Source organism: Orcinus orca, chromosome 8 (assembly GCF_937001465.1).
Source record: "Orcinus orca chromosome 8, mOrcOrc1.1, whole genome shotgun sequence".
Classification (NCBI taxonomy): Eukaryota; Metazoa; Chordata; class Mammalia; order Artiodactyla; family Delphinidae; genus Orcinus; species Orcinus orca.
The window spans coordinates 55,662,773-55,685,166 of record NC_064566.1 but is presented as its reverse complement, the minus strand read 5'-3'; the positions used below and the strand labels follow the sequence as shown (position 1 = coordinate 55,685,166).

Sequence of the window (22,394 nt, the reverse complement as noted above, 5' to 3'; positions counted from 1 at the left end):
GCAGTTTTCCCTTCCTCAGGTTTTCTACTATGTAAGCATCTTGATTTAGGTATTTGAATAACTTTATTTTAACTCACTGTTTGAGACCTGGGAAATTTATCCATAAACACCAGAAAATGTTTTGGATATGAGGAGGAGGGAATCATGTTTCTAATCGAACCACCACTCCTGTATATGCATGGTCAGCCAACAGCCCACAATGACTTCCTAAACTAACCAAGGTTATAAAGCTCTGTTTTCCATGGTTTCCACTTTTACTGTGCCAGACTATTTTAAAAAATGACTTTCCCATGTTGAAGGCTTAATCTTTCTCTCCAGATAATACTAAGTTTCACAGTAACCTGGAAAAGTCATGATTGTTTGACATGTTTATTAAATTAGCCATTTGTTAAGGCCTTCTTTTCCTAATGGAGAAATGCTTAAAAAGTTGTAGATTTTCCAAGATCCGAACCTATGAATCTGTTGAGTAACTTGGTTTTGTAATCCCAATCATTTGAACGGCTCTGTTTGGTTAGCGTCCAGAAGAAAGGGGATAAATATGTTCTGGGAGGACTCTTTTATCACATAGACTACTAACTCCTTAGTATTACTATAGTGTTAAAAAGTCCTGGAAAAATCGTGGAATTGAAGTGATGGTAAAACTCCTTAGATGGAAAGAATTTGAAGATTTTCTGTTTTTTTTTAAAGCACAATAAAAATCACACATGGCAAGGAACTTCATCTGTTGAAAGATTAATTGGTCTGTTTTCTTTGCTTGCTTCCTTCCTTCAGGAAACCTTTCCTCATAACATTAAATGTTTACCTAATATCTGATAATATCCAAATTTGTCTTTCCTAATGAAGTGGATATATGTGTTTACCTGTCTCAGAGATCTGTCTGTGACTTCTGTTCATGTTTTTCATATTTTTGTATATTTGAATTTTTCATAATCTTGATCACTTTGAGGTACACAGTGGTCCCAAACACTTGTAAGGGCTGAAACTAAATTTCATGAGTACTAAGAGCTTTAAGTTTTATTAACATTTCTCAAATTGGCAAAAACCAATTTGCAGCCATGTTATGAAGGCAGCCTCAGAATCTGTATTATTGTTTTAATATTGTGGAAAGAAAATTGTGTCTCTACATCACTTGTCTGTGTGTGCCTTTCAACAACCCTATATAGTAGTAATAGTACTTATGTCACAGGATGATAAATTTATCTCAAATGAAGCCCTTCTTTTGGGCTCTGGACCATACTTTCCTTCTATAGCATTTATTATTTGATAATACGTTGGACTATTGGTTTTCTTACTATTGGTTATCCTACCTTTCTTACCACCTAATAAAGGCTCGGCTTCTTAACTGCATTGCATGTTATTTAAGAGCACAGGTTTTGGTGTGTACTTCTTTATAAAGAGCACTGTGCACACAACCCAGAATAAATGTTTGGTGATTAGTATATTTATCTTATTGCCATTCTCCGAAATAATTTTGTTGTTTTCCTTTTACAGGTCAGGACTGACAGAAGCCTACCAATGGTGAGAATGTGACCCCTGATGACTCTTATTCTAGCTGTGGGTCTGAGTGTGAAATAGTTTTCACTTGTATTTCCAGGGTGCTATAGAAGAGTGTTAAAACAATGAACAGGTTCTCAGATTATTTACTCCCTTTGAGTCTTTGAAAAGTAGTAATAATAATGTCTGTCATTTATTTATTACCTATTGTGTGCCAGATAACTGTGTTAAAATTTTGATGTATATTGTCTCCTGTAATCATCACAACACCCTGTTAGTAAGGTACTATTCTTATTCTCTTTTTATTATCCCTCCAGGCCTGAGGCCTAGAGATGTTAACTAACTTAAGCAGGAGCACACAGTTAGAAGCATAGAGCTGGGACTTTGTTCCTAACCATTATGCTTCATTTTCTCTGTGTGTGAAATTAGGAGCTTGAGCTAAGTGGTCCCTGAGGTCTCCACCAACTGTAGAAATCTAAGCTGCTTAGGGAAGATCATCTGTCTGCATTCCTAAGTTGTTCTGGTGTTCTTTATGCAGACCCTTTCTTCAAGTACTTTACAGTATGTACAAATTATTTATTTATATTTGTGTAATAAGACTCTTTCAGGATCTTAGTATAATAATATCAACAAAATTATTAATTCTTTTGCTGTCCTCAGGAGAAGGAAAGGTTAAATTACACACTTGCCTTTTCGTAATGAAGGAGCTGATTTCAGAGATGCAAAAAAGCCTAAAATTGGGTTCAAGTAATGGCCCTAGATTGCTTCATTATTTATCAGTAATGAACTTTGGCATATTTAATCTCTCTTGAGTCTTGGTTTTCTTGGCCATAAAATGGAATGATAATATCTACTTCACAGGGTTATTGTTAGGATGAAAGGAAACAATACAGGTTAAGTATCTACACAGAGTAGAAGCTTAGTTAAGTTTCCGTCCCCCTTTCCTTCTTTTGTTCTGAGTCTTGCTATTAGGTAGATGAGCCTGATTGTCAAGCTTATGCATTTTACCTCAGTTTCTTTCTGTCTACAAGGTAATATTCATAGTGTATAAAAACTAGTTATATATAAATCTTAATTATTGGTTTAGACCTTTTCTGGTCTTTATTAATCATTTCAATACTACTCTTTCCCAACTAAAGTTTTCAAACTCCTAACATCTCCAAATATAAATATTTATTATTTTGTTAATAACAGAGACAGCAGGCTCAAAATGGAGTCACTTGTACTAAGCTCACATCACCAAACTGAGACTTAATCCCTAACTTAATTATAGTTTTGACATCTCCCAGGAGTGGAATCTTGAACCAGGGAATCTAAAATTACCTGGTCAACACTGGTGAGGTAATCTGCCTGATAGACCCCTGCCATCTCCTAAAGGAAGGCGACCTTGCCTGAAACCACCCACTCTTTGCTAGTAATTTCCTTGTCCTACCCCCTTTTGCCTATAATCATTCTGTAGAGCTCTTCGGAGCTCTTTTCTATTGCTAGATGGGATACTGCCTGATTCATGAATCACTGAATAAAGCCAATTAAGATCTTAAAAATTTACTCACTTGAATTTTATTTTTTTAACAGTTGGGATCTGCTTCCTTTTATATGATAATCATAGCATTTTAAGGCAGAAAGGACCTTAAAAATCTCCAAGTCTGTGATCTCTCCTAGTGTTCTACCAAACTGTGAATAGCCACCCCAGGTGTCTAAGAATTTTCTCACTTCCTGTTTCTACACGCCACATGCAAATAATCTGTAACTAGTTCCATAATTTTTGTACCATCTCTTCTATAATCTGGCTACCCTAGAATCAATATAACAACAATCAAATAAAGATTCTTTTGAAAACTTGTTTTTAGAAGTAGATTTTTCCATCTGTCAAAGCAAAGGCAAGAAAAATGCTAAAGACAGAATCCCTCTTCTGAATTCAGTTTCCAGGCATTTATGCCAGTGTTTTGACATCGATGTATGAGAAATTTAAAGCCAGCTAAAGCTAGATACTGGACTTCTAGCAGCCGACTCAGATCCTGCAGGTGTTTGTGGCAGGTGGTTTGACATGCCCTTCATCTCATTTTCTCACTAAATCAAAGTGTATTCTGCCCCCATGCCTTATGAACTTAAAGTTAATTCAGCTACCAAACATTTCAATTACTCAAGACTGTGTTCCTTCCATTATTCCTGATAGTTCTTAAATACTAACTCCTGTCTTATTGATCGCTCACTTGGTTGTAACTCACCTAGTTGCAATTTGTGTTTTATTTTAGAAAGAGAAGTACTTAATCTTAATTGCCTAAAATACCAATACATGTAGTCATTGTTATTAATAGTGGGGAAAAAGGTTATAGTCTTTATCCTTGAGGAGCCGTATGACTACCAGCTGTGGTGCTTAAGTTTTATGCTGTATTTTTGTATATTTTACAAATCATTCAAGAAACTATAAACTTATTTTAATCAATATTGTATAATTCAAGAATTCCCACCATTAAATGACAATAAAAATAGTTATGGAGTCTTCCTCCTTCTCTTCCGTTCCTAAAACAACTTTATCCCAGGCTGGTGTATTGGAATCCGGGTTTGAATCATGAACATACCATTTTCTAGCATGTAGTCTTATGTGGGAATAGAATGTGCAAGGATGGGCTTCAGAGGCTGTGTAGCCTTTCAGAAAAATGACTCTGGACATCTTCTACTAGGCTTAAAGCAGAGAAGTCAAAGTTTTTCTTCACTCCAGTGCTCAAGAGTATATTTTTATGCCTTCAAACAATAAATCATCATATAGTGAGCATCTATTCCCAGACAGTCACTGGAGATAAAGGTTGGCTAAGATGCAGTTCCTGACCTTGATGTAGCTTACAGTCTAGTCTAGTAGGGGGTCTCTTTTTGTAATACATCAGGCAAAACTCTTCACCCTTCTCTGTGTATTGAACAATATAATTTTGGTAAGGAAAAACAAGAACATTATCATAGATATACCAAGACATAGAAGAGGAATATATTTAAAGAAAAATAAGTTATGAGAAATTTTCCTGTAGCCTCATGAGACAAGTTTTCTGTATATAAGCATCTAACAAACTTTAAAGAATAAGGATCAAGTGACCAAAGCCCATGAATGCATGACAGGATATGCTGCTGTTTGCCTGGGTAATCTTGGACAGATCACTTTAACTTCTCTGTAAAAAGACTGGTCTACCGCAGTGATGTGACAATAACAAATGATTGCAAAAAACTGTTGAAACATAAAATTCTGTCATAACATCTGATCTTAAATGAAGCGTTTATAGGTAACGATTCTCTGTTTTTCAAAATTAGGTATCTGGACCTCCGTCAATTTGGATCTGTGCCACATGGAGGTTTTGGGATGGGATTTGAACGCTATCTGCAGTGCATCTTGGGAATTGACAATATCAAAGATGTTATCCCTTTTCCAAGATTTACTCATTCGTGTCTTTTGTAGCTGAAGACTGCTTAAGGAAAACCACCCTGTGCCAGAGGTACTGCACATGAATATACATACAGGAGAATGCATGTTTGAACTGTTGAAATGCAGAAGTTTTCAATATGTAATTGTCATGCCAGAAGATACATGAAAGATACATGTGATCATGATTTTCATTGCACGTTGAAGGCATTTCATGGAAAGATGAACTCCATCAAGAAGAGGTACTTATAGCAGATAGAATCTCAAAGCTATTGTGTCAATTAAGAAAAAAATGAAGAAATTGAACTAGATGATCTCAAAGGTCCTTTCAAACTCTAGGACAGGATGAAATTGTGTATTTTAGTTTTTCAAGATTTTTTTTTTGATGTGGACCATTTTTTTAAAGTCTTTATTGAATTTGTTACAATATTGCTTCAGTTCTATGCTTTGACCGCAAGCCATGTGGGATCCCAGCTCCCCAACCGGGGATCGAACCCACACCCCGTGCACTGGAAGGCAAAGTCTCAACCACTGGACTGCCAGGAAGTCCCAAAATTGTGTATTTTACTTTGTCTTTAATCAGTAGACCACTGCCCTCTGCGACCTTTGAGAAGCAACTACTAGGTAAAAATAAAATGTTGTTGGATCTTTTCTCCCTTCCCATTTAACCTATGATAAATTCCCATCTTATTCTCATTGCTTTACTAAACATTACAGAAGAAAATATTCCTTTTTCGGGTCTTGAATTAAGAAAATTGCTATTGTGAATTGAAATCTTTTTTCATCAGTCTACATGAAAAATCACATTTAATAACTGTTGATCCTAAATTATAAAAGCTAACAAGATGTATTATTTAAACTAATCACTGTTGTGTTGCAGTTAGTTCATGTTAGATATTTATAACGTCTCTGATAATAAAATAGATTTTCGATACCTATGAAAGAAAAAAACAGGTTTTTAAATTCCATTTGGCCTTTTCCCAGTGAAATTTGGAAGAAAGGTATTTTCCATCCAAGATGAGGATATATAGCTAAACGTAAAGGGAGGATAATTCTGGAGTCAAAAAGTAACAGGGCATATTAGAGTGAGAAGATCACTGATTTGGGACTTCGTGACCTGACGGTTCTAGCAGTCACAAGTATGAGTTTGGATAAGCTACTTACTCTGTATGAGCTCATGCATCATTTTCCTCACAGACTTGATATAGTAATTACATGGAAGTGTGTGTGCGTGTGTGTGTGTGTGTATGTGTTTAAAACTGTGAAATGCTACACAAGTTTTTTTTAACTCTACTTTTAGTCTTCGTTGAGATGCAGATATATGGGCTTATGGCAAATGGTGAACTCAGTAGGATTCATATGTATCAAATAATTATAAAAAGGCATGCATGCCTGAATCATCAATTTTCTAAGTCTCATTAGATGACTTATCTTAGGTCACTTCCTAATGAGTTTCTATATGCACTTTATTTTAACCTAACTCAAAATCAAACAACTGGAAAGAACTGCAGAACCTAGAGTTGGAAGTCATAGGAGACGCTGAGAGGTTGTCAAGGTCGAACTTCTATCTAAAGCAGAGGGATCCTATGTACCTTGGCAGCCTCTTGGCAAAGAGCCCAGTACCCCACAGAATAGCTCATTCCATTTCTGAAGCTCTCTAATTGGTAGCTTCTGCTGAGCTAAAATCTGCTTCCCTGGAACTTTAATCCTTGGGCTTAGATACCAAGTTTAGGACAGGATAAAAGGAAAAATTAAAGCTTCCATAAGGCTTGCCTCAACCACGGGTTAGAGAGATAAATTCATTTGTTTACTCAACAGATATTACCTGAGCTTATTCTACATGCCACAGACTGTGCTAGGTGCTACATAAACAGTAGTGAACTGACCCTTGCCTTCATGGATTTACAGTCTATTAGGGAAGATATACCAATGATAAGTAAACAAATGTATTATTTCAAAATATGGCATGTGCTATAAAATTTTATGAAGAACAAGGCAATCATAGATTTAGCTTGCTAGAGGGGGCATCCCTGAAAAGGCGATATTTAACCTTAGACCTGGAAGATAAAATAGAGAAACCATTTTTTTTTCTTCTTCTTCTGTGTAAAACATGTTACTTATGTTTACTAGGTTCTGCTTAAGAATATAAACAATGAAATATATATATGTAACTTATTTTTTAAATTCTGTTAAAGTATAGTTTAAAAAATCACACACAGAGATAAATCTTATTTATTTGAAAACATTTTCTTATATGAATTATTTACCCATTTGTGCTGGGTACCTAAGTTTCCCACCCCAAAAATTAGTGAAGAAGTAATTCTTTAAGAAGTGTGGCACTATCAGCTCTCCCTTTCCCTGAAGTCGCTAAATAATAAAATATACCGTATTTTATAAGATTTCAGGTTCATTGTAATCAAGACCCCTGTGGTACAGGGAGATCAACTCGATGCTTTGTGACCACCTAGAGGGATAAGGAGGGTGGGAGGGAGGGAGACGCAAGAGGGAGGCGATATGGGGATATATGTATATGTATAGCTGATTCACTTTGTTGTGAAGCAGAAACTAACACACGATTGTAAGGCAGTTATACTCCAATAAAGATGTTAAACAAAACAAAACAAAACACAACCCTGTGGTAGTGTTTGGGAAACAATTGTTTGGATAAAATAGGTCAAGCACTCAGATTCTGTTCCTCTTCTTACGTTTGCCTTGTAGTCCCTCTTACCTGTCCATGGCACTGCGCTTGCCACGCACATCTATTAGAAATCAGTGAAGGCTGTCTCTGTCGTAGCAGGTTGAGTATGTGGCTGTGGCTACACACATGGGCCTGAGAACACATGGGCAGACACTGTCAGCAGCGACTTGGGAACGATCACCTCCAGCCACAAAACACACAACCGAGCCTATGCTCCCCTAGGGTTAGAGAAACCATTTGTGACATCAGTTAATTTGATTTGGCTTTTAAGTCTTGATACTGTATTTTGTGGAGTAAGAATCACAAACATTCACAGGCCCAAAACCTGGATGCACTAATAGTTTCCAAGGCTATTAGGGATCATGCCTGCAGTGATTTTTGAGGAGCCAGTCAGAATTGTGATGTTAACATGATGGCTGGGCATCAAAAATAACAGTGATAGAAAGAATACTGAATGAGAGAAGCCCCAGGTTCTGGTCCCAGTGCCACCATTGGCTTAACTGTGGAGCATTAGGCAAGTAAGATCATCCTTGTGGCCTCCAGTTACTTCATCTGCAGAGCTATCGCTTTGAAGTAGATGAACTCTAAGGATCCTTCTATCTCTTAATCTTCTAGGAATTTGTGATGGACATAGTCAATAATAACTGATTTAAAGTGTGACCTTTAGATTTTATTTTAGTACATACTAGGTCTCTGAAAACTTATAATGAGGTCAATCGCTGAAAGTTTAACACTAGACTTAAGTGTGTTCAATGTGTGTGTATGTGAGGTGGAAAAGGCTCCTTCTCAAGGAGTCAAACATACATTCTTCCTTATCTGAGTCTCCAGCAGTGTATTTCCGAACCTTCATACTTATTTGTTCATTCTTTTCTTTCACAGTTGATCACATAATGAGTATCTGGTTGAAGCCAGACACTTGCCACTTCAAACGGCCTAGTCATTTACATCTTTGGCTCAATACTTACATTTTACCAATAAGTAAACAAAAAACAAGCACTAATGTCAGACAAGGATGATGAAAATGCCAAAACTAAACCATTGCTTGCAGGCAGCATCAACAGAAGAAAACCTTTTAAATGTTGGCTTGTCAGCTGATATATGAATATCCAGATTCTACATAGAAACAGCGTTGTATAATTCTATGTATAATGAACAAAAATGTGAATTTAATAGTTAAGGATGGTCTGTTCTGTAATACCATAGGGCTTAATTTGTGAGTTAAAAGGGGATTTGAGGGTATTAATTTTCACTTGAGTAACCAGTTTCCAATGAGGGAAAAATCAGATTCTGCTTTCCCAAGGTTTCCAAACATTACCTCAAAATAGTAACCCAAGTAAGAGTGTATTCTAAAACTTAGAAATGTTTTTTTCCATCATTAGTTCCCATTCTCATTTCAAATTTTGAAGAAGGTGGAGAAAAATAGTTACTTTCCATCTGGCTGTCCGCTTGCCTGCGTAAGTTGTGCTGTCGTGGGTTTGTGGGGTTTTTTTGACAGGGGGGTTGGGGGGGGATTAGGAGGGTCTGACAAGAACTTAATTGTGGGAGTGATCCATTCCAGATCTAGACATAGCTCTCCTACCCTCTGACCCAGCCCAGAGACTCTTAACTCTCACAGAACGGCAAAGGAATGGTTTGACCTTTTGTCCCTCCCAAACAGAATCTGCTAGAAGCACCCCTCTACAGTGTTATACATTCATATTCTCTATAAATTGAATCTAGACATTTCACGCAGGACTGAACAGGCATTGAAGATGCAACTGGTGAGATGGATTAACTCTACCCTTCTTTAAACCTCTTCAGGTAATTATAAATGAGAGATGCTTACTTGGATTGTTATTTTATTCATATATTTATTTGAGTAAGTGGTGAGGCAAGAACATAAAAATGCAGAGTTGAAAGACAGATTGGCCTGGATTGAATTGATAAGAAATGTCTGGGGCGTTTTGGCTTCTGATCAATATTTGTATTCAGTCTGCAATCTAAAGTATGTATAATAAAAAGAAAACAGGTGGGAGTAATATCTGACAGTAGTTCTTCCCAGCTTCAATTCCAATGAAAAGATGGCAAAAGCATTAAGGAAAGAGTGGAAAGCCACCTTAATCACCCTACACCAAAATACTTCAGTAGGATTTCTATAAGACAGGTCTTATTAGATCATGGTTAGCACCCCTCCAGAAACTTAGACATTCCACCATTGTCAGGAGCCCTGGATTGCCCCTTGGATCAGCTAACACTCCAGCTGGCTCTTGTGCAGTTTGCTTTGGAATCCAGTGGATTTACAGCCATTATTAGTACACTGTGTGGTAGTTTCTGGGGGACCTTTGTAAAGAAATCAGGAGTTTAGATGGTTCGTAAGCTGCCATTCAGGCAGCTAATCACTGAATTAACATAGTTTATGACTTTTCAATATCCTTCTGCTACATCTTTACTGTTCATAATTGTTATTAATAATATGACTATCATTTGGACATTGCTTTACAGTTTACAGTATTTTTTAACATGTCCACAATATATTGTGGACCTTGTTCCTTTGTAGCTTACTGTGCCTGAAATTTGTTTGGTTAAATTAGTTTATTTGTTATGGAGATTGGTTATTAGGAATTCCTAATAATGAGGGGGAGTAAGACTACAAATAAAGTTCACCACTCTCAGCCTCCAGAGAAACTGAAAGCACTGAACTTCTTACAGTAATCAAAGAATCTTGCCTTTTAAGCCCCAGTGCAAAACACACTTTGGCCTCTGATTTCCTTGTTCTGTACAGGGAGAAGAAATTTAAGAATGTGATGGAAAATGATGGTTGAGCCCAAATACATTCTAGTAAAGAGAAACATTGAAAATGGAATACAGAGTCCCAGACCCAGCAGTGTACTTAAGCTCACTGTGCAGTTTTTTAAATGAGTCTGTGTTCACATTTGTCCTACTTTCCTCTTAGGATCATCCTAGAATATACATAGAAAGGTAGATGAAAGAACTTTGATAGGAATTATTAATAGCCTTCCCAAAGTGATCAGCCTTTGATATTTCAAGATGATACTCTGAAAATAGAAACTTGGTGGGCCCGTGCAGCAAAGGTTTTTTTCGTGCTACAAATACACATGTACACAGAACTGTATTTTGCAGAACCTGGCTTCTGCCACATGCAGAACCTTCTCTGCACACTGGCTCAACAAGAACTGCTGGTTTGCTGTTTTCCAATGATCCTAGATTTGAAAAATCTCTTAGAGATCATATCCCTTCCCCTGTATATGATGTATAAATTACCCTCCTCTGTATTTTTCCCAGTTCCTACTAATTTACCCACTGAACCTTCAGTGAATTAAGAACTGTCTGTCTTAAGAGGTAACTTTTTTTTAATACTTGGAGAACTCTGATTGTGACCTGATAGTAACAGAACCGGCCTCTCCATGGCATGCAAATATAATAAATTAGAAACAGCCACACACTTTCTTCTCCAGAATAGAATTTCTGTAGCTGCTCACTTGGGACAGTCTGTCCTTCCCTGAAGAGCTGCACCCCACTAGGGTGTTCGCCAGGCAGAGTATCCTTAAGGTGGGCCTTTCTCTTAGTAGAGTAATGCTTCTTTTCACTGTCCACTCAGCTGCTACCCAAGTACCCTGTGATACCAGTCTTGACGTTAGAAGAGCTTAAAGTCTCCAGTGCCTCCTCCCTGTCTGTCTTACAGCCTATAGTAATTGTTCCTCCTCCTGTATCTGTAATACTGCTGAAAGATCTCCGAGTTTCAGAATGTTCAGGGCAGTACAAACCCCCTTTATTTGGGGATTGCAGAAATGGACTTGGGTCATATATAGATTTGTTGTTGAAGAACAGTAAGTTCCTTTACTGAAGATTTCTACTGATACTACATTTTCTTTGCATTGCCCCAAAAGGCAGAAACGGATTCCTTATACAGTTAGGATACGGCTGGCCAACGATCTCTTTAAATGTAATTTCCATCTTCTGCCTTCTGTGTTACAGGTTTTTGCATCAGGAAACTGTCGGGTCAGATTCCTGCCAGAAAATGTGCTGGATGTTTCGTGTCTTGGAAGGGGTATTAGACGTAGAGGGAGAAGACTCTGGTTTATGTCTGACGCTCTACTTACCAGCTGTGGAACCTTGAGCAAGTTATTTTATCTCTGAGTTTGTATACTTATCTGCAAAATGAGGATAATATTTAACTTACAGAGTGTTGTGAGAAACGGCGAAGACTGTGTGAAAGGGTTTCATAAGTTGACAACACTACACAAATGTAAGGTCTCCTAAGGGAATCCTTTTCAAAACTCAAAAAAAAAAATCTGTATGAAGTAAGATATTTATTACATGTTGAATGAAATATTTTATAGCCATAAAAATTATAAGAGAAAATGTGTTGAAAATTTTTTAAGTTGTACTTTGCAGTTACAACAGTGTAAAAGCTGTGCACATGGACTAGAAGCATATGGGAAAAAATGGAATCAGCTGTTTCAGGACAGTGGAATTGAGCGACTTTTCTTTAAAAATCTCTTTGGCCTATTCAATTCAGTTCAGTAGACGCACTGTGCCAGGTTAAGTGCTCGATTCTGTGAACACAGAGAAAAATAGGATATGCTCCCACGTCTCAGGGACTCCCATTTTGTATAATCTTTGTTAAAGTTTATTATGCATAAGAATCACCTGGGGAGCTTATTAAAAGTTCAGATTATCCTGATACCACCCTAGAAAGTCTGTTCCACCCTAAAAGGTCTAGGAGGTAACAGCACACAGTTAGCATTCTTCAAACAGTCACCCTGAGTGATTCTAATATAGGTGGTTTAACTTCACACTGTGAGAAACCTTCAGTGAGGTTTTAATGTTTTTACTGTAAAAAGTAATAATTAGATCTGCTCATTGAAGAATTTGATTGTTCTGTCTGGACCTTTCTATTTAATATATATATTTTTTAAAATTTTATTTTTTTGGCCGCATTGGGTCTTCTTTGCAGCGCAATGGCTTTCTCTAATTGCAGTGAGGAGGGGCTACTCTTCGTTGCGGTGTGTGGGCTTCTCATTGCGGTGGCTTCTCTTGTTGTGGAGCCCGGGCTCTAGGCGCGCGGGCTTCAGTAGTTGTGGCACGTGGGCCCTAGAGCGCGCGGGCTTCAGTAGTTGCGGCACATGGGCTCTCAGGTGCATGGGCTTCAGTAGTTGTGGCACACAGGCTTAGTAGCTGTGGCGCATGGGCTTAGTTGCTCTGCGGCATGTGGGCTCTTCCCGGACCAGGAACCCATGTCCCCTGCATTGGCAGGCGGATTCTTAACCACTGTGCCACCAGGGAAGTCCCCTGTGTGGACCTTTGAGCTGGCTTCTGTGCCTCTATATCAAGGATGGGAAAGCCAGCCTGCAGAGTGGTGTTGCTCTGGAACTCATGTGGCATAGATCCTGCCACATCTCTCGACCTTTATCTCTGCCTCACTTCCTTTCTCTTCCACTACCTCTCCCATGTTTTTTCTCTGTGCATGTTTTTCTCTCCCACTCTGATTCCTCCTATGCCTGCAATACAGCAACATCCAGGTGCTTCCCCTTCCTTTCTCCACCCCTTCCCCCAACCAGATATGTCAACTTTATTGAAAAGAAACCCAACCTACTTCTAGTTTACTAACTTGTGCAGGAAGGCTCTTGTATCTAGTTAATGTTTCTCAGAAAACTTAGGAGTGGGCTATTCGTGGATCAACAACCACAAAGATACCATATGTGGACCTTTTGTGTCTTTATTTTGACTCTTGATTAACTTTTTTCTAGTGGGTTAGCAGCCTTCAACAGAGTCCTGTCCTGCTCATCAGGCTGGAGTGTGCCCTGCATCCTGACAGAGCACTGCTTGTCTCCACATGCCTATGAACGGACTTGGGTGGCTTTCTCAGGCTACACACCTGTCACCTCTTAGTCACCTAGAATCAAAATATTAACAGCTCTGATCACACTGTCTGAGGCCATGAGGCTTTATTTCAAGAATGGTGACACTCCAAAATGCAGCTAGGATTTCTACCTTTTCATGTGTTTATATTACTAGTGTTAGTGTTTATATGACTTGCACCTCTAGATACCAAGGGTTGGTCAATGGCTTCCAGACTCCCTCCCTCCATTATGCTCCCTCAGAACCATATGAAAATACTGGTTCTCTTATGTTGTCATTTGTCTTCTCTGCCAGAACGTGAGCTCCATGAGAACAGGAGAGTGTATTTATCTTTGTATGTCCAGTGCCTTGGAGAGTATCTGGAACATAGAGGGTACTCATTAAATAACTCTTGAATGAATTAGGTATCAAAAATTAGGTGTCAAAAAAAAGTAAATGTACCCACCAGACAAAAGGGAGATATTCCTTAAAAAATAATTCCCAAACGGACTTTCCCCCCTCTATGTCTCTAAAATATATCATAAATTGAATTTTTAAATTAGCCTTTTCAGCCTAAACCCAAGTCTGAAGCCACTGCCTGAACATAGAACAGAAAGTCAGGGATCAGAAGAAACTATGAGTTCAACTAGTAATTTGTCATTGTAATCTGTTACTGAAGGTGAGTTTCTAGGGCAACTCTCCAGCACTGCTGGAGTACAGTGACTTAGTAGGCTTGTCAAGAACCTCTCCATGCTGTTCATCATTACATAACCAGCACCTAGCCAAGTGCCTTGCACATAGTAGGTACTGAGTAAATATTTGTTGAATGAATTATTTGATTGGTGGAGGAAATTCAGAAGCAAGTCCTAAGACGAATTTAGTTGGAGTCGCTCATATTTTTAGTTAGTGTTTTTTTCCACCTTGCTCTCTAAATCTAGATAAGTTTCTTGCCTCAAAATTGAAGGAGCTACTGCTTACATCATCTAATTCAGCAAACGTTAATTGATGCCTACTCTGTGCCTCTCTGTGTGAGGCACCCAAAGACAAGGAAAACCCTTACTGTTTGTCCCCATATAGGGGGGACAAACTGATAATTTTGTTGGGCTGATGATTTCTCTGTGCTCTCACAATCCTTTGAACATACCTCTATTATAACATTGCCCACATACTACTATAGACATCTGCTTATCTATTTCTCTCCCCATAAAGACCCTGAACTTCTTAAAACCCTGGTCTTACTCACCTCAGTATTCCTATGCTGAACTTGTCATAGTAGGTTCTCAGAAAATCTTTATTGAGAACTGAATAACATGGACTTCCATGGTGGTGCAGTGGTTGGGAATCTGCCTGCCAATGCAGGGTTCGAGCCATGGTCTGGAAGGATCCCACATGCTGCGGAGCAACTAGGCCCATGCGGCACAACTGCTGAGCCTGCGCTCTGGAGCCCGCGAGCCACAACTGCTGAGGCCCATGCACCTGGAACCCGTGCTCCGCGACAGGAGAGGCCACCACAATGGGAGGCCCGCGCACCACAGCAAAGAGTGGCCCCTGCTCGCCACAACTGGAGGGGACCCTCGTGCAGCAACGAAGACCCAGTGCAGCCAAAAAAATGAACCAAAAAAACCACAACATTGTAAATCAACTATATTTCAATAAAAATTATTTAAAACTTAAAAAAAAACTGAATAACAAGTACATAAATAATAATTCCCAAGTAATATATATAGGAATATAAACATTTTGTACTTGAATAGAAATACATGCCTAAGTGTTTTCTGAGTTTCAAATGATAGATACTGGGTATGTCCTGCAAGAAACAAGATTGGTGTTCATGTCTCTATTAAACACCTTTCAAGGTATCTAGTTAGTTATCGAACCTATCTTTCCTCTGAGAATTCCCCCACCCCTATCCTAGCCAGTAAAACCCCAGCAGACATATTGGGGACATGAGCTTCCCTTGCTGGTAGGACTGGGATGGATACCTGACCCCAAATGGACCAGTCTCATTTTCTCTTAGAAAATTGGGGTTGAGAACGCTAGACAGCCTGGACTAGTTGCTTGAACCAGGAACATGTAAACTTAGGAGCTCTAAGACAAACATGTACCTTAAGAGACAGAGAAAGTCTGCAGAAAGAAAGAACTGAAGGCAAAATGCTCAGAGATGAAAAACCATATGGCCTCTGAGAGAGACAGACACACAGACTGGCTGCCTAGTTCTTGCTATATTTAGTCCTTGGTTGCTGCCCTTCCTGAGGCCACATTCAACTATTTCTTGGGTTCCATGGGATATGCCTCTTTTTAAAACAAAACAAAAAAAAAACAGTAAATTCCCTATTGGGGCTTAAGCAAATTTTAAATGGGTATCTGCTTTTACAACTAAAAGACATTAGTACACTGTCTGACTTACGGAAAGAATTCTCCTTACTCTTTAAGCCTCATTACCTTTTCGTCACACATACTATTCTAGAATATTTGTTGATCGAGAAATTATTTAGTAGAGGAATTCCTGATAAATAAGATGCAGGAGGGTAAGTGATGACTTCTTTGCTTTTCAAGTTTCTTGATACTCTAAGTCACAAAAACAAATGAATGGAGACTTATTTACAGAGGGGATTGGATACACATCAGACCTTTCTTTGAACTACAAAACTGGATTAAAGAGGTTTTGAAGAACCAACACATTTGGCAGCTTCCCAAGACATCTATTTTTGAAGATTCTGCTTTCCAGAACTGTTTAAGGATGGCTTTTGTCACGGGCCTTAGCTGTGTTTCAGACTAGCCAAAACTGAAAAGTGGGAAGAGACTAAATCAGAAAGTGTGTGTGCCTAGAGCAGCCCAAACCCTGCTGCTGGGCTGGCATAAACACTCATGGCCAGATCTCAAAGTAAGATAAAGACTTTGTTCTTCAGAAACAGTTCCAAATATGAAGTTATAATGATGTCTGCCAACATGTTTCTAACGACTCTAGGAAAAGAAAACAACAACAAGTAAGTTTCCAGCTCTTTTCTCAGTGGACACTGGACCTTGGAGAAGCTTGCATGTAATTTGACTGCAGCTACTTTCTGTTTTTAGTTAATTATGTTAAATGTGCCTCATAACTTCCAATTCCAGTGGGGCTGTCATTTAGAAGGGTGCTGGGGGGAAGCTGTTTTAATTCTGGCTTTTGTTTCAGCCACTAAATGTAATGCCACATGATTGTTGACCCAACAGTAATCCAGTTAAAAAACAGGCTACAGAGTTACTGCATCACCAAAATTAACCCTGATTACATCAAATTATGTTGAAACAGACCACAGCTGTTTGCCCTGTTGAAGCAACCGTTTGAGAGCCCATCCAGAAGATACATCTGGGTGTCAGGAAGACACATTCTGGGTTTTATTTTTGTTTCTCAACATAAATGGAGGAGGGAAACACTCTGTTCTGCCCAGAGTGCTTGGTAGAGCTAAAAACCTTGTGATTCTCCAGAATTAAAAATCTTCATTCCAGAAGAGAAAAAAACCTGAGATCTCCTGTTTCAGTTTTCTATAGGAAGAATGTAAGAAGGAAATCCAAATCTGTTGAGTATCACTCTTGTCAGCAAAAAAAAGTGGAACTGACTAAAGAGAAGGACAGTGGGATTTTTTGTGGAGGGCTGTATGCAGTGGTATGCTGGGCTAGCTCATACCAGCCTATGAGAATGGATTGTTAAGTTATGGAAAAAATTTGCAAGCTGATTGCTAAAGAATAATGTTAAAATTAAATTATAATTAAAAGTGGAAAATAACAGGTATTTATTGGAGACGAAGTGGACAGATTGGAACCCTCAAACATTGCTGGTGGGAATGTAAGATGATGTAACCACTGTGGGAAATAGTTAAAGAGTTCTGTAAAAAGTTAAACACAGAGTCACAGTATGATTCAGCAATTCAACTCCTAGTTATATAGCCAAGAGTATGATAACATAGGTTCACACAAAAACTTGTACATGAAGGTTCATAGCAAGATTATTCATAATAGTCAAAAAGTGGAAACAACTGAAATGTCTATCAACTGATGAATGGATAAATAAAATGTGGTACATGGATATAATGGAATATTATTCAGCCATGAAGAGGAATGAAGAAAAACTGATATACATCAGAACATGGATGAACCTTGAAAACATTATACAAAGTGAAAAGTCAGACCCAAAAGGCTATATAGTATATGATTCCGATTATATGAAATATCCAGAATTGGCAAATCCACAGAGACAGAAAGTAAATTAGTGGTTGCCAGGGGATGGGGTTGGGGGAATGAGGAGTGACCGCTAATGGACATGGAGTTTCTTTTGGGATGATGAAAATGTTTTGAATTAGCAGTGATATTTGCACAACTCGTGAATACACTAAAAACCACTGAGTTGTACACTTTAAAAGGGTGATGTTTATGGTATGTGAATGATACCTTAATTTAAAAATTAAGTCATATAAACTTACAATTAAGTAAGTTATATAAAAACAAAGGGAATAAACAAAACTCATCAGTTACTAATTATTTTAATACATTTTACTATTATCTTTGCTCTTGGCGTTACGTCTATTGTATCTTTTTGATGGAAATACTAAAGGTGTATTACTGTGCATCTCTTAACTCTGCATTCAGAGACATGAAGTTGATAGCTTGAAATTGTTTGCGGGGAAGAATTGTGGGGGGTTTAGTATTTGCTCCACAAAAATTGTCACATACTACCAATCGAGATTACTACCACCACCCGAGAGCTGGGTTTTAAACTTTTACCAACACATCATTGGCTGTATAGGTCCAACAGTCGTCTTGGATAACTGGTTAAAATTAGAGAGTTAGATGAGATAATCACCTGTGGCCTTTGGATCCCCAGCAAAACAAAGACTAGCAAACCTGCACAGTAACTGTGCATGCATTTGGTGCAGAAGAAAGGGCATTTCTGGTCAGCTGCTGTATGAAACCCACTTTGAGTTCGGGAACATGATTCCTCCAGCCTTGCTAGTGTTGGTACAAGGGGTTAAGTGATAGAGCCTGGTAGAATTATCAAAACGAAGCCAGATATCAGATAAACCGCAAATGATATTAATTCTTAGTCCCAGACAGGAGGGTATCTGGGGAACCTGTGTGATAGATTTGGAAACCAAGGGTTAACAAGCGAAACTTAATAGAATTACCTCCAGCTGTTCAGCCCTTCCCATCAGGCCAGTCCCTGTGGTTTAAACACTTCAGATGCTTATAGGTACCTTCACAGGTACTGTTATCTGGTGTGGATGATCAAAGAGTTCTAGATGCCCCAGGGGTCCATAGCTCCCACTTGTCATCCTTTAAGGGTTGGTTCCTTCATTCTCAAACATTTACTGAGCATCTGTAATGCTCAGATGCTGTAATGCTCAGAACCTCCAAGCCACCATGCTTGGAGGTTCTAGGGATACAAAAATGAGGAAGATGCAGTCGTGTCCTCAAGGAACTCACAGGTCCTTGACAAGGAAACAAATATTTGCAGTACAGTGTGATAACCCAGTTTATATAGGTGCAGTGTGAATCTAAGAATGAACAACTGTGTTGGGGATTGGAGACAGTGAATTTTAGGGGAAGGGGTCTTGACATATGTTCAAGACGTAATTCAAGGTAGGAGTACTCTCTGAAGGAAGTAAGGGGTGATCATGCAAAGTAGGGTTTGGAGTACTAAGGCACTTTCCCAGGGACCTTGACAGTCTGTTCTTCCAAGAATATGCTAATTGATTTTGCAGCATGATCTGTGGGTACACTGATATCACCACCTTGTCAGCAGAAATGTCCCAGGAGCCTAACTGCCCCGAAGCAATTAGCACAGGTTCTTATTCTTTACAAAGGAGAAACTGGGGAACGACTTAAACGTTTACTTTAAGAAAGCTTATTTCCAAAATGTCTCCCACTGGGTGTAATGTCAAGCAACTCAGACTGTTAGCAGCCGCAGGCAGGGAGGAAACTCAGTTCAGTCTTCAACCACACCCCAAGCCCACTTCCAGATCTTAGTCCCAGCCAGATGCCAAAAGTTGATTTGAGTAGGTGGGAGTAATTTGATTGAAGGAACCAAGTGGGCTCAAAGCACCCAGGGGTTAAAGAGGCTCCCACCTCAACATGCCTGAGAGACAAGTGTCCTGCAAGTCACCAGCTGAGGGGGCCCAGCTGGTCGTACTGACCTTGGCAGGCAAGCACTCAGCTCTGAAATCAACCTGTCAACTAAATTGAAAGGGAGAAAAGGCAGAAGGGCTAGGACACAAACATCCCTCCCCATCCCCAGTCCGATCCCTGACGTCAGGCTTAGCGTGGGCGGTATTAATCACCCGGCCTGGTGTGCAATTGAGGACAGCTCTCCTTCCAGCCCTTCCAACTCGCTTCTGGGAGCGTGCCACCAGCCATGCACCTGCCACTGGCCACAAACCCTCAACTCCCAGACAGGCACGGATGCAGGCTGTCGCTGACGACACTCAAAGCCACAGTGCACCCTTTAGAACTCAGGCTTTGGTGGGGGGAGGGGCGGGAGCAAAGCGTGGTGCCCATGCTTTCCTCCCAGGTGTGCATTTCTCTAATCTCCGCAACGCTCCTCCAGAGAAGCCCTCCTCATAAGATGGGTCATTTCCTGGGGATTTAATGAGAATATAGAATTAATGGCCCAAAGCGCTCCTTGCAGCCGGTCATTAATTCCCCCAGGAAATACCGGTGGTCTTTAATCAAAATTGCCTGAATTATAGACTAGTGATGCATGTCCAGGGGAGGGGGGCTGTCATCCCAACTGGTTCCGATAGATGGCGCCGATCTTCATGTAAATAAACCATTCAAATAATTCGTTTTCCATTTCTCTCCAGTGAAAACCAAGGAGCATTAAAAAACAGAACAAAAAACCAGCAGGGAGTGGAGAGAACTTAGTAAAGGCCCAGAAGCCCAGACAGGAACGTTCTATCCGAAGGCTGTTTCCAGGCCTGGCACATGCCTCAGGCTCAGAAGACTGAGCCACACCGGGGTGCAGCCCGGGACCTCAGCAGCAGTCCCTCCGCCGAAGAGCAGCCTGAGCTGGGTGCCGGCAACTGAGTAATAAAAAAGGTTGGGGGATGGGGGGTAGACCAGCAAGAAGAGCCCCTTCCTCTAAACTTTGGGGAAGGAAGGCTATGTTCAGAGAAGATGTCTGAAGTTGATACTCTGTTGTATTTCAAGGCCCCTCTTGTCATTGGCCTCAAAACATCAAACATGTTTCCACATGAAATTGTACATAACAATATTGGCGGGGGCGGGAGTGGGGGGGTGGGCGTCTTTTGCTAAACAAAATAAGACCCTCAAAAGTTTCTGGCCGAGGACATCCCTCGTGGCACAGTGGTTGGGAGTCCGCCTGCTACTGCAGGGGACACAGGTTCGAGCCCTGGTCTGGGAAGATCCCACATGCCGCGGAGCAACTAAGCTCGTGAGCCACAGCTACTGAGCCTGCTTTCTATAACCCGTGAGCCACAACTAGTGAAGCCCGCGCACCTAGAGCCCGTGCTCCACAATAAGAGAAGCCACCGCAATTAGAAGCCTGAGCACCACAACGAAGAGTAGCCCCCGCGCGCCGCAACTCCAGAAAGCCCGCATGCGGCAACGAAGACCCAACGCAGCCCAAAATAAATAAACTCTATTCATTAAAAGAAGTTTCTGGCCGAGTGCAGCCCAACTCCCAACTAACCGTTGCTGAACGGTCTCCCAGTCTGTCTTGAATCTTATAACTATTAAAAGATATGTAATAGAAGACTACTCTTCTAGGGAAAGATAGGGCCCGTGTACGCCTGACTTGTATCACAAACCTCAGCTGCAAACAAGCCGTGCAGATTTCTCAGACTCTGCAATCCCTGAGACTTGGCACCATGACTCAGAAGTGAATGAAGTCAGATGATTGCTTTATTTTGGTCCGGAGTCACCGCCTCCTGATTGATTTGGCAGGCTTTGAATATTTTGATATTTGTCTCACGGGTTTTAAGGTACTTAAAGCCAGAGATTAAAATGGCCATAATTCTGGTGGTAGCCCTTATATGAGGCTTAAGGATCCCTCAGTTGGAAGGCTAAGAGGCTCTGCTTCCAGCTATAGCCTGACTGTTCTGGTTTTAATTGCAATCCAGTAGCACACCGGATAGTGAAGAAAGTCGGTGAAATATTGGGTCCAGGGTTGCTGATCTCTAAACCCTGCCGGGGGCTTAGAAGATCTATGCATATAGTAAAGAATTAGCTTTTACAAACTGATTGAAGTGGTTGAGCTTTCCCCAACCCAGTGAAGATCTGTAAAATGAGAAGGATGTCCAACTGTTTGAAACAACTAGCTTTGCTGCACAGAGATAGGGAAATGAACAAAACAGCCTTAAAGTTGTACGCGGAATGTAAGATGCTGGTTCTACTCATCTGCCCGCGGCGGTTCCCTATTGATATAATGGGTTACTATCCACTTCTCAAAGAAGCTGGGGAGAGGACCTCCCTTTTAATGCTGCTTGTAAAAGTACTTTGTGAGTTGAAAAGAGCCCTTACCAAAGGTTTCTGGCGTTTTTTTCCCCTTCTATCTACCATGCCCACCACACTGCTCAATTTGTCAGGTGTGTGCTTCCGCATGCTTTATCTCAGTTAAGTCTCACCACAACACAGTAAGAGAGGCATCTGTATCATGTGAGCCCGAGAGTTCTCATAACCTGTCAGTAAGTTGGAGCTCTGAGGAATTTTGACCCCAATTTCTTGCTCTACACCACCTTGCCTTCCAATTAACTATGAAATAGTACATTGACTCATTTTTGTTTCCTTGATTCTGCAAATCGTTAAGAATTTTCTTCTACTGAATTGTTTTTCCCAGAGGCAGTGTGGGAGCCAGCTGGACTTTATTTTCTGGTAATAAGAGGACCTTAAATTGCTTTAATGCAGCCATTAAAGCAATTCTCCCACTTTAAATAGCAGATGAGCAGGACCTCCCCCAACCCC

The 22,394-nt window shown here is 40.0% G+C and overlaps 2 protein-coding genes across 19 annotated transcripts in view; one reads left to right on the top strand and one right to left on the bottom strand.

Annotated features, from left to right (window-relative positions):
* NARS2 (asparaginyl-tRNA synthetase 2, mitochondrial) overlaps positions 1-14,358 on the top strand; it is a 148,422-nt gene extending 134,064 nt beyond the window's left edge. For 4 of the 18 annotated variants that reach the window (XM_049713614.1, XM_049713612.1, XM_004279842.3 and 1 more), the window contains 2 exons: positions 1,492-1,518; positions 4,795-5,554. In XM_049713614.1, the coding sequence (XP_049569571.1) occupies positions 1,492-1,518; positions 4,795-4,939 (172 nt within the window). In that variant the 3' untranslated portion in view covers positions 4,940-5,554. Of the gene's footprint in view, positions 1-1,491; positions 1,519-1,923; positions 2,056-4,794; positions 5,555-8,980; positions 9,402-11,576 lie in introns of those variants that run through there. The other 14 variants (XR_004476850.2, XR_004476847.2, XR_004476844.2 and 11 more) reach the window with 14 other exon arrangements.
* Positions 1-22,394, bottom strand: part of USP35 (ubiquitin specific peptidase 35) — an 873,752-nt gene that overhangs the window by 595,841 nt on the left and 255,517 nt on the right. The gene's annotated exons all lie outside the window — the stretch shown is intronic.